Below are 17,394 nucleotides of genomic sequence, written 5' to 3' on the forward strand. Positions count from 1 at the left end.
TAGAGTGTGTTTATTTGTGGTTTATGAAGAGTGTGGAAGGTGCTTGGTGCACTGAAGAAAATAATAAAAGGTCCTGTACTATTACCTGGTGTCAGGAGTCGTACCTGAGGGTTCAAGGGTGCACTACTGCCCCCTACTGCCACACAGCCTATATTCTACTCCCACTACTTCTCATCCCAGTTACTCTCTTTCTTTTTTTAGCACTAATGCATCCATCAAACAGCTGGATTTCTTTCCCATTTCATCGTTGGTTGGGATTTGGGTCCTAAAATAAGTAGCGCCACATAGGCATGACGTGTCAGCCCCTCATTACAACTTGTTTTCTGAGGATGAACAACCCATGACAGCGATTTAGTATCTTAAAAAACAAACAAAATAAGCAGATACTGAGCAGGAACGTCACAAAATGAGAATACAGGAGAAGTCAAAAACAAAGTCAAACAGGGGGTGAAAATCACTCTTTTTTTTGCTGGCACAAGATAAAGCAAACGTGACTCCAGGGTACGTCTTCCTTGAGGATATCTGGCGGAAAAGTTGCCTTTCTAGAGGCATGCCCCCGAGGCGGCTCAAATTGTTTTCAGATTGTGCGGTTTCTCCACCTAAGCTGCCGCGCTCCAGAGACGCAGCACTTCACCCGTAACGTGCTGACTACAGCATGTTTATCTTTCCCCGATATGCTATCTTCATCAATTCTCCCGGCCCCTAGATGATTCCGTTTGTAGCCGGCCCAATGCATCATGCAGAAACCTGCCTCTGAACCCGACGCGAGCGAGGAATTTGTCAAAAGGAAGAATACACACACAAAAAAAAGGGCCTGGATGACAATAACGCGGCCCCATATTTCATTAAAATGAAGAGACCTGGCAGTTGGAAAGAGTAAAAAAATGAATGAATGCAAAGCTCTTATCACTGGGAGTTTTTCCTTTATAGAGTTCAAAGGAATGGCTTGTGGGTCAGGGGACTAAAGGCCTCCCCAGGGTCAAATATCAGAGCAGTGATCAGACAAAAGAGAATCACCAAACAATTAGAGCGTAGCCGGACCGCAAAAGGGAGTCCTGTTTGAATCCAGTGGGGATGCCGCCTGGACTCGGGACGTCACCCTCGTCTTCCGTTTCTTTACTTCAAATGAATGCTTTATTTCTTTCTCTGCACGTTTTTCTGATCTCTCGCTAATGCACACTTCATAGAGACGGCGTAAAAGCCCACTTAAAGTCGGCATGTAAATCTCGCCGTCAAACAGCTGGCGCCTGCAGCTTGATCTTTTAACCCCGTGTTACCTGAGCTCCTGGCGAGGCAGGCCTCAGAGCCTCCATCTCTGTCTTCACTTTGGATCGCTTGGTTATCATTGGGTTCACCGTGCTGCTGACGGCCGACTCACCACTTGCGTTCTACACATACAGCCAGGAAAAGAAAAAAAAAATTGGAAGAAGACCAACATTAATATTTCCCTTTGATGGTGCATAATTACCACGTTCCCATCTTGTAAGAAATGCATTTTAAGAAGTGAAATGCGCCACTGAGACTAAACAGTTTACGCTGTACATCTATATATAATAAGAATTGTATACAACACGCCAAAAGGCACAATGGAAAAAGACAAAAAAGGACAGTTTGGGCCAATCAGAGTGCCCCGTAATGGATGTAAGCCACTCAGATCCTGGGGGAAGTTGAGCACTTTTTATATTCTAGTAGTTGGACTCTAAAAGGGCCATCTGTGGTGACACTGAGGTCTCACAGAGTGACCAGGGCCAAGGACACTTGGAACACTTCTGGGCTCTTCAACTATGACATGGACTACCAATAGGTGTCACTGCTCTCTCTACACATTGAAGGCTCGCCATCGGCCCTGTCACACTGGGGGTCCCCTGCCAGGGAGCAATTTTGGATTCCTGATCCTGAAACTAAAAATGCCCGGGATTAAGGTTCATACGGGCTGCCAGAGGGGACTACTGGTCATGGAACTTTGGAATGAATCTTTCTTTGAGTGTGTGTGTTACGCTGGCCTTTGCTGGATGTTGGCATCAGTACCACCTTAGGTTTTTTGAAGGCCCTAGGCAAAGGTATCTGTCGGGGCCCTGCGGTTTCTCTCCATATGAAGGTATGATAACGATTTTATCCATATGAATGAATAATAATTGTTTCATCCATATAAATGCATAATAATTAGTGATGTACAGCTTATCATTTTATGATTATACTAGGGGGTTACCCCCCGCTCGCTTCACTTGCCACCACCCCGGCCTACACTATGTGCCAGCCAGTTCACGTCTCTGCCGCTTGTGTTGTGAAGAGGGTGGCTGAATGCACCCCAAGGAGATGCGGTCGCTCCTCCGAATCCCCCTCTGAAATGGTGATACAATGGGATACAGATACAGTTTTTTTTACCTCCTCTTTGCTCGATCAGCTGCTGGCTTGCTGCTGCTGCGGCTGCGGCTGTGCGGCGTGATCTGTATCATTTACAATCCTGTACAGCAGCTGTCCTACTCTTTGTCTTTTATTTCCGGCCCTGGGCATGGTTGAATCTCCTGGCAGAGAGTCTCGTTTCGCGGGACATGAGTTCTTCATATCTTTTAGTTTACAATTTAAAAATGGAATAAGAATCTGAACATCTAAGAACATCACATTAAAGTTCGATAAATTCTGAAAAGAATGATACCAAACATATATATGTAGGTTTTAAAATAATTGTGACAAACAACATGACATAAAATCGCTGCACTTTTAGGCTTAGGATTTTATATATAGAGAGTAGATATATCAGATTTGAGAGTTAGATGTCAAAGGAACCCACTGACTATGCCTAACGTAGCATGTAAATCAAACTTTAACGTAAAAACACCTTGCATACTTTCATTTTTGTAAAGTCTCTGATTAAATCTAAATAATCGAGGGAGTCGATGACTTTGTGCTCAACGGTGCTAAGCCATTATGATTGATATGTTGCACAGATGCCCTGGCAGGTAAAAAGCATAATCTGCCCACTCACTAGCCCAGGGCCTGCCATCACCGTCAATTCTGCCCCTCATCACTGTTTCCTCTCTGCTCACGTGTAACCATACTGATAATTCTGCTATTTGTACTTCTGAATTATGGACCTGTAAGTTGTATTTGGTTACGGCTCAAAAAAAAAAAAAGGCACCTCTTCTGGGCTGACCAGTGAAGATCTGGCCCTGAATTTTGTGGGTTTTTTTGGGGGCCTTAAACCCAATTCTGCCAGCTCATGACTTTATTTAATAATTTTGTATTTTTGTTTTTACTGTTTCATTGTCTTTTTGTATCGTTTTAGGTGCATTCATTTTTATTTTTTTACATGTCACAAAGGAGTACAACCCAAACTTGTGGCCTGTGACGTCCTTTTTTTTTTGACTTCAGTTCTTTGATTCTCGTCTGATGGGTTTTGGTGCTTGAGCAACTGAATTCCCAGTTACGACCTTTGCTTGCTCTCCAGTTACGTTTCTTCTCCAGATCCAAGCTATTTTTTTCCACCTTTACACTTTTGCTCTTTTAGGGTGGATGACGACTTTTGTTGACTTGAGGGGATGAGGGCGATAATCAGCTGTCAACGTCGTTGAAACTCGCCATTACAGTAAAGGTGGGCTCTCTTTGCTTGGAGGAATGTGAGACTCGTTGATTTGATGTCAAATCTCTGCGTGTGCGTGAGTAGCATCAAGCAAACGCTGACAAAAACGGCATCGACGTCTGGTGAGAGAGCGAAGTGCGTGCACAAAGCAAAATACTCTGGGGACTGCGTTTTATGTACATTTTATTATTCTGAACTGGACTTGTTGGACTTTAATTTTGTTGCAAGTGATCAGGAGATTGAAAACAAAACTGATGCACAGGCATCAGCTGATCGTGGTGCTGAACACTTTCGTGCAGCTGATGCGCCTATGGCAACGTTTGCCCGGAAGGACCCACACTTACGATGACAAGGGGTACAAACCGGATTGTGTCACACTGTGACTGCCACCACCACCACACACAGCTGCTGCCACCAAAGATGGCCAAACATGCAACGACAGTGGCCACAGAACCAACTACAGATGTTTTATGGCCATTTATTTGAGAAACTATTGCTGTGTGTGCTTTTTAGAAAATATTCAGCCCTGGGAGAAGAGAAAAAAAATCAGCCCTAAAAGAGTTAATGGTTTGGCCTTTTGAAAATTTTGTGCCCTGTACCCCCATTAAAATCATAGTAAAATCAAACTTATGAAGAAAATGCCAAGATTTGGGAATTTGCCATTTCATTTTGCCATTTGCAATTTTAGGGTGTGTGGCGAGTGCCTGGGGGTGGTACCCAGACGGGACGTCCAAGAGGACCGGAGGAGGGCTTGCACCTCCTCCAGACCACGACGGGGCGGCCACCCTGGTTACTTTGGGGACTACAGGTTGGGAGCTTGGAAGCCCAACCCTGTAGGGGCCCGTGGTCACTGCCAGGGGGTGCCCCAATGCCTACAGAGCCCTGGACTTCAGGGAAGAGGATCGGGGACACCCAGAGTGCTTCCAGGTGCACAGCCGGCACTTCTGCCACACCGGGGAGTGTCGGTGGAAGATTGCCGGGAAGCACCTGGAGCACATCCGGATGACTATAAAAGGGCTGGAGTCGGGTGAGGAGAGGACTAAGCTTGGAGAAGAGAGTGGAGGCGGTCTTAGGAGAAAAGGCAGAGTGTGAAAGGCCTGGACTTTAGGGTAAAGTGGGCTGTGTGGCACTTTATGGACTTTGTAAATAGAACTGTGAATAAACGTGTGGTGGTGAATTTAACAAGTCTGCCTGTCTGTGTCTGGGGCTCGTTCCACAAGTGTTAATCCCGACTTGCCATTTACTGTGGACATCGGCCATTTAAACTTAACATTTACCCTTTAAGACCACGACTTACCCTTTACACTGCACATTTTTAATTTGGAAAACAGGAGTCATTTCAGATTAGGCATCCTGTAAATGTAGCAGAAATGACAGAAAAGAGTGCATTGTCCAAAATATGGCTTTCCATACTGTGGCCTACTTCAAATGGCTACATATGTGGCTGAAAAGGCCCTTTGCTCCATAATGAGCACTCCAAGGGTCCGTCCACATCCACTGTTTCACACCCTGATGTTTAGTCACTTATGTTTCATTCACAGTGATATTTACTGAGACCCTCTTTGGCCAGTTCCACGGTATAACTGGGGTCTTATCTTACCTGGTTCAAGTCAGAATTGCTGCTTGCGTTGTTGTTGTGAGAAGGCGAAGGCAGGGTGGAGATGCCAGCCACATGCTGCCGGGAGGCAAATGTAGGAGAAGGCTGGATGAGAGGTGGTGTGTGACCAAAGGCCGCACTCAGGCTCCGCTGCTGGTTCAGAATCTGCTGGTATGCCATAGGGTTGATGGGGTGCGGGAAGGTGAAGGCCGGGCTGATGGACAGAGAGAAAAAGACACCACAAGGAATTTACTAAAAATGTATGTAAGACCACCTGGATCAATGTGTACAATGCATGTTGGGAATGACTTGCTTAGCTACTCAGAGCCGCCACATCAGTCCTTACAGTGACTTCATCGAGTAGGCCAAGGAGTCTTTATCACAGTGGATTCAATAAGCATTCACAACCCTTCACTTCCTGCACACTTTATTGTGTGGTACATTTAATGTTAAAGGAATACATTTGCTATTTTGGCCTATCAGTCTACACTCAAGGAGACAAAATGTTTTTTAGAAAGGTTTGCAAAACTGACCCTGACTTCAATACTTCTTAGGAGCCTCTTTGGCAGCAATTCCAACTGTGGGTTTTCTTGGTGGGGCTCCGAAAGCTTTGCGCACCTGGATTTTAACAGCTTTTCCTCATTCATCCTGGCAGATTCTCTCAAACTCCATTACACTGAATGGAAAGTGTCCGTAACCTGACGTCTTCAGGTCTCTCCACACCTGTTCTGTGAGGTCTAAGTCTGGGCCATTTGAGGACAGTCAGAGACGTGTCCCAAAGCCATCCCGGCATTGTCTTGGCTTGGCTTTGTGCTTCAGGTCATTGTGGTGCTGAAATGTGAACCATCGTCCCAGTCTGAGGTGATGTGCACTATAGAGCAGGTTATCTTTATGGTCCTCACTGCATTTGGCTGTATTCATCCTTCCCTCAATTCTGACCAGTCTGCCAGTCCTTACACCCCTAAAGCATGAAATTGACACCACCGTGTTGCCCTTTAGGGATGGCATCAGGCGGGTGATAAGCAGTGCCTGGTCACCTCCTGACGTAGTGCTTGACATCCTGCCCAAAGAGTTCAATTTGTGTCTCACCACACCAGAAAATCGGTTTCCTCATATTTCAGATTAAATTAAACGCCGTTTATTAAAATCCAAAAACAAATCTAGATAGATGGGATACAAATACATAAATAAATATCTATTTATTAACTAGCTGTGCTACCCATCTAAGGCAGATTGAAATCTCAGTAATCAATGCAGACCTCAGTGTTAACACTTGCAGTGCACCATCTTTTGGAATGTGTTTTGTAATGCATGTAGTAATAAAATACTTAGCACTTGTCATTCCAACAAATGGCGCATCACAAACATTGGTACAATCGTAGCCAAACGTTTGGAGAATGACTCAAGTGTTGGTTTTCACCAAGTTTGCTGCTTCGGTGTTTTTAGATCTTTTTGTCCAATGTTTCTATGGGATAGTGAAGTAGAATTACAAACATTTCAGAAGTTTCAAAGTATTTTATTGACAATGACATGAAGTTTATGCAAACTGCCAAGATTTACAGTGTTGGCCCTTCTTTCTTTTTCAAGACCCCTCTCTGCAATTCGTCCTGGCAGGCTGTCTGCCCATCAACTTCTGGGCCCAATCCAGACTGATGGCAGCTGCCCATTCTTTCATTATCAGAATTTGAGGGTTTGTGTTTGTCTACCCGCCTCTTGAGGATTGACCACAAGTTCTCAATGGGGAGTTGCCTGGCCATGGACCCCAAATTTCGCTGTTTCGGTTTCCCAAGTCACTTTTGCCTTATGGCCCGGTGCTCCATTATGCATCGTTGGTCACCAAACTGTTCTGGGATGGTTGGCAGAAGTTGCTCTCAGAGGATGTTTTGTTCCCATTCTTTATTCATGGCTGTGTTCTTAGGTAGAATTGTGAGTGAGAAGCAACCCCACGTGACATGAATGGTCTCAGGATGCTTTACTGTTGGCGTGACACAGGACTGATGGTAGCGCCGCTCACCTTTTCTTTTTTTCTGGGTGCCCCAAACAATCAGAACAGGGATTCATCAGCGACAATGACTTTCCCCCAGCAGTCCAATCCCAGAATATCAGTCTGTCCCTGATGTTTTTCTTGGCTTCTTTGCTGCCCTTCTTGACACCCACCAGGCCATCCTCAAAAAGACTTCGCCTCCCTCACACCTGCCTTCTGCCATTCATTCCTGAGCAAGCTTTGCCCTGGTGGTGCCCGCAGCTGATTCAACTTTAGGAGACGGTCCTGGCACTTGCTGGACTTTCTTGTGTGCCCTGAAGCCTTCTTCAAAACAGCAGTAGAAATGTTTTTTTTGAGAATATAGTTCATTTTCATGGCAAAGAGGGACTTTGCGATTCATTTGATCCCTTTTCAGAACATTCTGGAGTAAATGCAAATTGCCATCATAAAAACTGAAGCAGCAAACTTTGTATTATTCTCAAAACTTTTGGCCACGACTGTAGAAATAAAATTCATTAGTATAAATATTTCTGATGCTCCATCTGTTGGAATGACAAATGGGGTGCATATTATCTCTGCAAATGTTTGTGATGCTCCATCTGTTGAAATGAGAGATGCACAGAAACGAGACAAACCCACGGACGCTTATCCTCTTTAAGGTGAGGTCAGGCCATAAACACCTGTCTTAGCCATGTGACCACACATCAAGCTGCCTGCTCCCATAATAACCCAGAAGGATAAAAGGACTCAAGGCCAACCCGCCAACAGAGTGCAGGAATTTAAATCTGAGAGAAGTAATATGGTGAGAAAAGAAACAAGTAGCAGACAATGGGAAGAAAAGTAGGCCACGCTCTCCTCGCAGCGACTTGATTGATGGCCTCCCTTCATCACCTGAGTTCTAAGTGTGTGTGTGTGTGTACACACAAGCTATGTAATGACACCTGAGTACCTTGTAAGAGGTTCAGATTGTCCGGTCCTGGCCATAAAGCAGCGGAGACGACGAAGGAGATGCGGTGCTTAGCTGAGCGTGAGTCACCTGCCTGATTGTTGTCTGCCTGGACTTTGCATGTTCTCTCCTTGCCTTCATGTCATTTTTTTTTTTCCAAGATCCTCCATCTTTCTCCCGACCTCATCCCTTAAAGATGTGCCAGTCAGGCTAACTGGTCCCAGTGTGACAGTGAATGTGGGGTGTGGGTGGCTGTGTGACAGCCTGGCATTCTCTTTAACTTTGTGCCCAGTACCTGGAGAAAGCATATGACAGGGGGCCTCCAGAGGAGCTGTGGTATTGTATGAGGAAGTCAGGAGTGGCAGAGAAGTATGTAAGAGTACTACAGGATATGTACGAGGGGAGTGTGATAGGGGTGAGGTCTGAAGTGGGAGTGACGGAGGTGGGATTACATTAGGGATCGGCTCTGAGGCCTTTCTTATTTTCAATGGTGAAGGACAGGCTGACAAACGAGATTAGACAGGAGTCCCTGTGGACGGTGATGTTTGCTGATGACATTGTGATCTGTAGCGAGAGTAGGGAGCAGGTCAACGAGACCCTGGAGAGGTGGAGATATTAGAGGAGAGCTATGAAGGTCAGTAGGACCACCAAGACAGAATACACGTGTGTAAATGAGATGGACATAAGTGGAATGGAGAGGATGAGGGGAATAGAGCTGGCGAAGGTGGAGGAGTTTAAATACTTGGGATCAACAGTACAGAGTAATGGGGATTATGGAAGAGAAGATAAGAAGAGAGTGCAGGCAGAGTGGAATGGGTGGAGAAGAGTGTCAGGAGTGATTTGTGACAGACGAATATCAGAAAGAGTGAAAGGGCAGGTCTACAGGACGGTAGTGAGACCAGCTGTGTGATATGGGCTGAAGACGGTGGCACAGGAGACAGAGGTGGAGGTGGCAGAGTTAAAGATGTGCATTGGGTGTGACGAGGATGGACAGGATTAGAAATGAGGACATTAGAGGGTCAGCTCAGGTGGGAGACAAAGTCAGAGATGCAAGATGGCATTGGTTTGGACATGTGCAGAGGAGAGATGAGGGGTATACTGGGAGGAGGGTGCTAAGGATAGAGCTGACAGGGAAGAAGAGAAGGTGAAGGCCTAAGAGAAGGTTTATGGATGTGGTGAGAGAAGACATGCAGGTGATGGGTGTGACAGAGTGAGATGACGAGGACAGAAAGATATGAAAGAAGATGATCTGCTGTGGCAAACCTAAGGGAAGCAGCCGAAAGAAGAAGAACAAGACTGTCCCAAGTGCCTCTGAACTGGATCAAGTCGACAAAAACTGTTAAAGAGGCATTTCTAAAATATATAATGTACAGAGGCTATACAAAGGTTGTCCCATTTTCTCGTTATACAGCTTTGAATCATGTCAGATTGCTGTCTTTTAAGGTCAAAGTGAGAACAGATCTGTGCAGAGTGAACTACATTAATAGCAAATATTAAACCCCAAATCACTGACCTCCTAAATTTTCACAACCCCTTAACCCTTCAAGCCAGCATTTAGTATATGGCGGCCATGACAGTCTTGAGCCTGTGTGCTCAGGTCTCTCTGTCAGCTCTGCCAGTGGCTCACTGACCAAACACTCAAATCCTGTGCCCCCAGGTAGTCCATGTGGTGGTTGCACATTCTCCCCGTCTCTGTGTGGTGATCCCTCAGGTTTACCTCCAAAACATTTATTTAGATTTGTTTGTCATCTGTGTGTGTGGACAACTGAGCTCCAGAGCCCAGGGTGCCACTTCTAGAGTGGTCACTTATCTGTATGGAGTCTGCCTGTTCTCCATAAGCCCTCATGACTCCAGTTGCCAACCCACACCCAAAAGATCAACCGCTTGTGTTTCTCATTGTAATTTATGCCCGTTGCACCGTCGGAATGGCGGTCTGTGGTTTACCTGATACCTCCGGCTGACAGATGTCCATAGGATCCGCTGGCCGCTGAGCTGCTCCGAGAGTTGTTGATGTAGGCTACCAGTGAGTTTGGCGAGGTCCTGATCATGGTCTGGAGGTCAATGCTGGCATCCGAGAGCGGGGAGATGGATAAAGCTCTCTTACGGCTGAGCCGAGGCGTCAGTCTCGGGCTGGAGAATCGTGACACTGTGGAGAATCAGAAAATGGCCTGCTTAGACAGCAATGATAACAAAGGTGTCCCATTCCTCGGTGCTGGGAGATGAAGCCTGCAACAGACATCTGCTAAATGTCACAAAAAATAACAAGATCTCAAGTTAATAAACTTTAGGCTGAATAAACCAGCAGTGCTTGAAAACACCCAAAAGATGGGCACAGACACTTCTACACGCCCCTCCACTTAGGATTAGGGCACTACGGGCTGAAAGCTGACCTGGCAGCATGGAATACAGACAGGAACAAACCTTGGACGGGACACCACTTTAGAGTTGCCAAATAAATTAATGAGACACGTCTTAGGGATGTGGGGCAAAAAAACAGAATGTCTGGAGAAAAGACCACACCAAGTGTCACCAGCGAGGAAACCCTTTAAGGCCTTGTTCACACGGGCGTTAAGGTTTTGGATAAACGAACTTGCTCTGAACGTCCTAGACGTTTATGTTGCATTTTGTGGTGGCGATCGATTGACTTCTACACCGGCGTTCGTTTGTCTCTGCCTAACGCCAGCCTGCAGCCCAAATTGTAGTGTGTGTGTTAACCTGTGGAGGCAGTGTCGGGAACTGGATATGAAAGCCCTTGTCGTTTTATTTGAGGTGCCTACTTTCAATATGGACCATTTTGCTATGTTAGATATTAATCTTCTTGTTTTAAAAATACTCGTAATACGCGACGTAGGGAGAAAAAATCGCCGCTGCTACTGGGTTCATCCTCTGACTGCACAATGTCGGGTTAAAGGAAGTTTTTTTGTGCTTTATGAAGAAATGCGAACATTTCCGCGCAAGTTTTTTAATTACTGTCGGATGTCGGTTACCACTTTTGATTGTCTGCTGCAGCTGGTGCAATGCCACATTGCACGCCGATCAACCAATATGCGACTTGGTGTTAGCCCCGAAGAGAGACCACTTGTCACTTTGAGGTAAGGAAACAGTAGTCGAGTGTGCGCTTACACCGGTGTTATGCACTGAAATGCCCCCCCCGCCATGGATTGCCCCCCCTACATAATCGTTATCAAATATTATATTAGAACATAAATTAATAGGTTCATGGTTTACAAATTACATGAGACAATAAAATAAAATAAGCAATATGAAAATATATATGTTGTATATGGAAACATAAAAATATTAATATCATGGGATATATCCGGTCCTCCGAAACGTAAAATAAACGCGCAGAAAACGAACTAGAAGCGGTTTCCTTGCGTTCGTTGAGTTTTGAACGCCAAGAAAAAGCTGCATGCAACGTTTTTTTGATGCCGTATAAGCGCTGCGGACAAACGCCGTCACCAAAGCCCGTGTGAACACTCTCATTGACTCCTACGTGTAGAAAACACTCGGCGCTTGATCCGCGCTCACCGGACGCTACGAACGCAAAACAAAACGCTCAATTTTAACGCCCGTGTGAACAAGGCCTTAGGGTCAGGATAAGAATATTAATAACAAGCTGGTTAAGTTGGATGACGCTACGCAACCAGATGGGATGGCAGCCATACCACATTCACTTCAGAAGAGGTCATCCACCTGAAGCTAAGGAGGACTTGGATGGGAGACCATCTTGGAAAAGCTCGGGTTGCTGCTGAATGTGGAAGAGGTGACGGTGAGGCCAGCAGGGGGCGCCTACCCTGTGGTCTGAGTGTGGATCCCAGGATCCCAATGGTCCTGTACAGTGACAGGGGGGACACTGTGCTTCATAAAACCGAGGTCCAGACTCTCTGTGGTCATAAAAGATCCCTGGGCATCCTTCACAAAGAGTGTGGGTGTGTATGCCATGTGATGGACTGGTACCCTATTCAGGTTTGGACCCTGCATTGGCCCCCTGTAACCCTGAACTGGATTGAGCAGGTTCAACAAACAATTTATATTATACTAACTGTGCTACCCAACTAAAAAGGGTTGAAATCTAAATAAACAACAGAGACCTCAGCATTCACGTTTGCAGTGCACCATCTACTGGACAAAATTCACAAGAGTTTTGTCCTTCCAATGAGTAGTCATAAAATGCACAACTTCAAATGTTTGTGATGCGCCATCTGTTGGAATGACAAATACAATGCATTTTATTACAACAAATGTTCATGTTGTGCCATCTTTTGGAATGACAAATGCAATGCACTTTTGTTATTACAAATGTTTGTGATGCACCATCTGTTGGAATGACAAATGCAATACATTTTTATTATGACAAATGTTTGGGATTTGCCATCTGTTAGAATGAGAAGAGACATAGCAACCGAGCAGACACTTATCCTTTTATTAGGGTGGATTATCCATCCATCCATTTTCTTAAACGGCTTATCCAGTGCAGAGTCACAGGGCACCTGAAGCCTATCCAGGCAATGATTGAGTTCTGACTTGGAAGCCTTGAGTTTGTGGAAAGCTTCTCTAAGTGAAAAGGAAAGGAGTGACCTCCTCACAAGTGACACCCACACTTCGAGAACATGTCAACTGCCCCCAGCTTGAGCAGGGTGGAACTTGAACAATAAAACTGACCTAACAGAACTCCTTTAAGTAAAGTCGAATCGTGTACCTGAAGACACCAGTGGCAATTAGGGGACAGAGTAATTAAGACTGACAATGGAGTCACGGGAATTGGGAATAAACTAACAAGTCATGGAGTGGAAGTAGAAAGCTTGACAACCTTAAAGAAGTATGAGGAAAAAATTCAGGGGGCATCTCAGCTAATCAAATGAGCTTGATGGACGGAATGGCCCCCCTCTTGTTTGCCCTTGTCTGTGTGGAGTTTGTATGTTCTCAACCATTTCCTGGCCAGTTTGTCCTGGGCACTCCAGTTTTGTGTTCACATTATACAGACCAGCATGTTGGGGTAGTTGGTGTCTCTAAACTGGAAATGGGTGCTTGTAACCCTCCTCTTTGAACCTGCAACACTGGGCGGCATATTTCTAATTGTCTCCTTCAATGTTTTGTACGGCATTTGGAACCGTAATAAAGATTGATGAAATGAGCAGATCCTACGATTCCCCAGCGGAACTTTCTAATTGACTCGCACTCCACAGGACCCAATAGGTAAACGATGATCAGTCTCTTCATTAACCTAATTAGGAAATTCAACAGACGTGGCGTTTGGTTCAATGCAGACGTAAGGGAGGACGGCGGCGCCTGCAGGACTCGCAGCGCCTCAGCACAAGGCCAGACGTGTTGTCCCGCACCACATGCGGGCATTGCAGCTACGTCCACTATCTCAGCCATCTTTCACATGCCGTGATGGAATTCCGATTTTGATCTTACGACGGATAATGGATTGCTCCCAATAATTTGTAGCAATTACTGTGATAAGAATCTAATCGCCGCAGATGTAATTCACTTTGGCAAATGGTTGCAATTTTCTGAATTGATTTTAATCAAATATAAATAAAAATAGTTATAAAGCAGGCTGGCAGCAAGGTGGCGCAGTGGTAGCGCTGCTGCCTCGCAGTAAGGAGACCTGGGTTCGAATTCCAGGTCCTCCCTGCGTGGAGTCTGCATGTCCTCCCCGTGTCTGCGTGGGTTTCCTCCCATAGTCCAAAGATATGCAGGTTAGGTGCATTGGTGATCCTAAATTGTCCCTAGTGTGTGTGTGCACGCCCTGTGGTGGGCTGGCGCCCTACCCAGGGTCTGTTTCCTGCCTTGCGCACTGTGCTGGCTGGGATTGGCTCCAGCAGACCTCCATGACCCTGTAGTTAGGATAAAGCGGGTATATAGTGTGTGTTATATAGATAGATAGGTATTTTAGTGTGTTATATATATAATGTGTGTTTTACATATATATATATATTGATATTGTCACAAGTGGCTGTGGGCCAGACCCAGCCGGGGCGTCTGGAAGGACCAGGAGGGGCCTTGTACGTCCTCTGTACCATGAAAGGGCAACTGCCCTGGATCGGGAGAGGACCACGGGAGAGGAGCAAGGAGGCTCGAGTCCATTGGGGCCTGTGGCCACCGCCAAGGGGCACCCCGAGTCTCAGAAAGCCCGGGAAACATCTACGTCCGCCACACCTGGGAACACGGAGGATGATCCTTTCAGGGATCCCTGGTGTGCTTCCGAGTGCTCTCCTGACACTTACGCCACACCAGGAAGTGTCGTCAGACAGAGCACCTGGAGCACATCCGGGTCGGAATAAAAGGGGCTGCCTCAGCTACAGTCTGGGAGCTAGAGTCGGGAGGGGGAGCAGGACGAAGCTCCCGTGGAGAGAGGAAAGCCGGCCCATGGACATTTAAAGTGAGGCCTGGATTAAGGATGATTAGTGCTGGGAGCACTGTGTGCTGTAAAGGACTGTGTTGTTTGGTGATTAATAAACATGTGTTTTATAAAGGTATGGCCTCAGTCTGATGGTGTCCAGGCATGTCTCACAATACAGTATATATATATATTTATATATATATATATATATACATACAGTATAGTGTGTTTTATATATATATATATATATATATATATATATATATATATATATATATATAGTGTGTTTTATATTTAGGGTGCACACAAAGTCCGTATACCCCTATCTTTTGGAGGATTTTGAAAACACATTTCAATAGCGGTAGCTGCGATAAATCGTGCACTCATCAGAGAACATAACCTTTTCCTTCTCAACATTTGTTGGAAATTGGTGCAGTATCAGATCACAAGCTTCCTGACGTCTGTCCAAGTTGGCATCTGATAACTCATTAACATGCAATGGACGCCAACATTTAATTTGCAAGTCCTGTTTGATGTGTTTTCGCATTGTCGAATCCACTATTCTCAACTCGGCAGCACGTTTACGAGTGGATTTCATTGGGGATCGTTGGACAGACTGCCACATCTGCACATGTTTCATGCCTTGTGGATGGTCTTCCACTTCGTGGCGCATCTCGGATGCTGCCCGTTGCAAAAACCTTCTTCTCCCACTGCAACAACGTCCTCTTTGTCGGCGATGCCTTCCCAAAACGCACAACAAAGTCATCCATGACATTTTTGATGGATTTCCCAGTAACAGGCTGCTCATGAACCCACACAGTGGCCACCAAACACTCCTCGATTGTGAAAACGCTCGTGTCACCCATCGCTTTGTCTTGGAACGACCGCCACGTTGTTGCGATTTCTTGAGCGGCAGCAGGTGGCAGCACCAGACAGGATGTCAAAAACACTCCTCGAAATACTGGGAAGACTTGGACTGATGTCCACAGGAACCAAATTGTCATGGTTATTCCTGTAAATGCTCCTAAAGATAGGGGTATACGGACTTTGTGCGCACCCTGAATATATATATATATATATATATATATATATATATATATATATATATATATATATATATATATACACACGCAGTGTGTTATATATTGTGACAGGCGCCTGGCGTCCATGCCCAGTCGGGACGCCCCTGCACACTGTATTCAGGGGGAGCAGCCCTGGACAGTGCAATACCTCCCCCTGGACGATAGATGGCCACCCCCCTGGCCTGGTGAAGTGCCTCAGTTTCCCACAGGGCTCCCTGGGAATTGGAGTTGGGGGCAGCCCTGTTGGGTCCCGCACGTACCGCCAGGGGGTGCTGTGTTTGGGACTCCTGAGCCCATATGGACAGCAGCTTCATCACACCTGGAAGTGCCGCCAGAGCTTGGTGATCAAACACCTGGAGCACTTCCAGGTGACCTATAAAAGGAGCCAGTGACCACCACTCATCGGCCAGAGTCGGGTGGAGGAAGACAAGGTTGTGAGGGAGGAGTGTTTGTGATTGTGCTGCACTGGTGGTTACTGGTGCTTGGGACTGTGTTGTGGCTGGGGGGATTACGGGGAAGACGTGCCCTCCAGCTGAAGAAGAATAAAAAAGAATTTTATTTTACACGTGCCTCCAGTGTCCAATCTGTGTCGGATCAGGCGCTATATAGTGCTGTTTACAATATTTATATATATATACTAGCCAACCCGCGGCGTACTATACGCTGCATAATCAGGCCGGTTTTTTAATAATTTTTAAGTACAGGGAGAAAATTTAACATTTGCAAAATCAGTAATGTAATAAATCAGCAAAAAAAGCAACACTGTAACAATGCACGGAACGAACCAACACACAATCGTCTGTGCGGCGTAGCGAGGTGGGAGGGGGGTGTGTACAAAGTGCAGGAGCATCTAAGAAGACGCATGTTTGTCGCGGATGCGAATTGCTGTATGTAGCGTGTACAACACTTTGCTATGCTGCACAGGGTCATGCGTCGTAACCGAAAACTTGTTTTTTAAAGACTGCTTACTTCATTGTGTTTTAACCTCAGTTGTAAAGGAATGTTTTAATGATCCCATGGGATACCCCTCGCAAACAGTTTTACATGCTGCATATGGCGACTCACCTCCGCGAGAAACATGCCTCTATTAACAGTCAACGTGTGGGAGGGGGGGTGTGTACAAAGGGTAGGGACGAAAACAGTGGGAGCGTATGAGTCGCAACTTAGTGGCAATTCCACGGTTTGCAGTCCGAATGGGGTTCAACGGCTTACCCACGCCTAGACACACGCTCAATCTCATGCATAATTATTTATTGAATGGTAAACACTTCTGGAAAGACACGGTTGTCTAAAACAGGTTAGTGTGAGAATACAACAGTAAGTGAATGAAAAGATGGAACTCTGGAGAGAGCAAAATACAACACAATAGTGAACCCGCGGCATAACAAACGCCGCATAATTATTTATTGATGGTTGAACACTTCTGGAAAGACACAGGGACACCCCTCGCAAATTGTTCTACACGCCGCATAGAGCGGTTCACATCTGCGACAAACAAACTGTTTTACACACTGCATACAGTGAATCACATCCGCGGCATGATTTTTCCTAGATGGTCCTGTCGCATCCACCCTCGCACTCGAAGCATACACACCACGTGGTCATGTGTCCGCTCGCAAGAGAAACTCACGGAGAGCCCTCTGCCCACCAGCTGCCTGTGTGTGTGCCTCTGTCTGTCTCTGGCGCGGCTTTCTCTTGCGCTGCCTCTGTGTGAACCGGTCAGGCACAGAGAAGGTCAGCTGCTGACAGAGCGTCTCGACTGTTGCAGGGCCTGCATTGGTGAAGCAGGTGAGACGGTAATGAAACAGAGGCACAGGGCTTATTGGTTTTTAAAGACGGATTCCTTCATTGTG

At 46.0% G+C, this 17,394-nt stretch overlaps 1 protein-coding gene across 2 annotated transcripts in view; it reads right to left on the reverse strand.

The window, feature by feature from the left end:
• The window catches only part of gli2a (GLI family zinc finger 2a), a 240,026-nt gene that overhangs the window by 33,899 nt on the left and 188,733 nt on the right, over positions 1 to 17,394 (reverse strand). For both annotated transcript variants that reach the window (XM_039755278.1, XM_039755279.1), the window contains 3 exons: positions 10,052 to 10,253; positions 5,181 to 5,391; positions 1,278 to 1,388 (listed from right to left, as the gene is read on the reverse strand). In XM_039755278.1, coding sequence (XP_039611212.1) covers positions 1,278 to 1,388; positions 5,181 to 5,391; positions 10,052 to 10,253 — 524 coding nt within the window. The remainder of the gene's footprint in view (positions 1 to 1,277; positions 1,389 to 5,180; positions 5,392 to 10,051; positions 10,254 to 17,394) is intronic.

This window comes from Polypterus senegalus, chromosome 6, assembly GCF_016835505.1.
Source record: "Polypterus senegalus isolate Bchr_013 chromosome 6, ASM1683550v1, whole genome shotgun sequence".
In the NCBI taxonomy this organism is placed as follows: Eukaryota; Metazoa; Chordata; class Cladistia; order Polypteriformes; family Polypteridae; genus Polypterus; species Polypterus senegalus.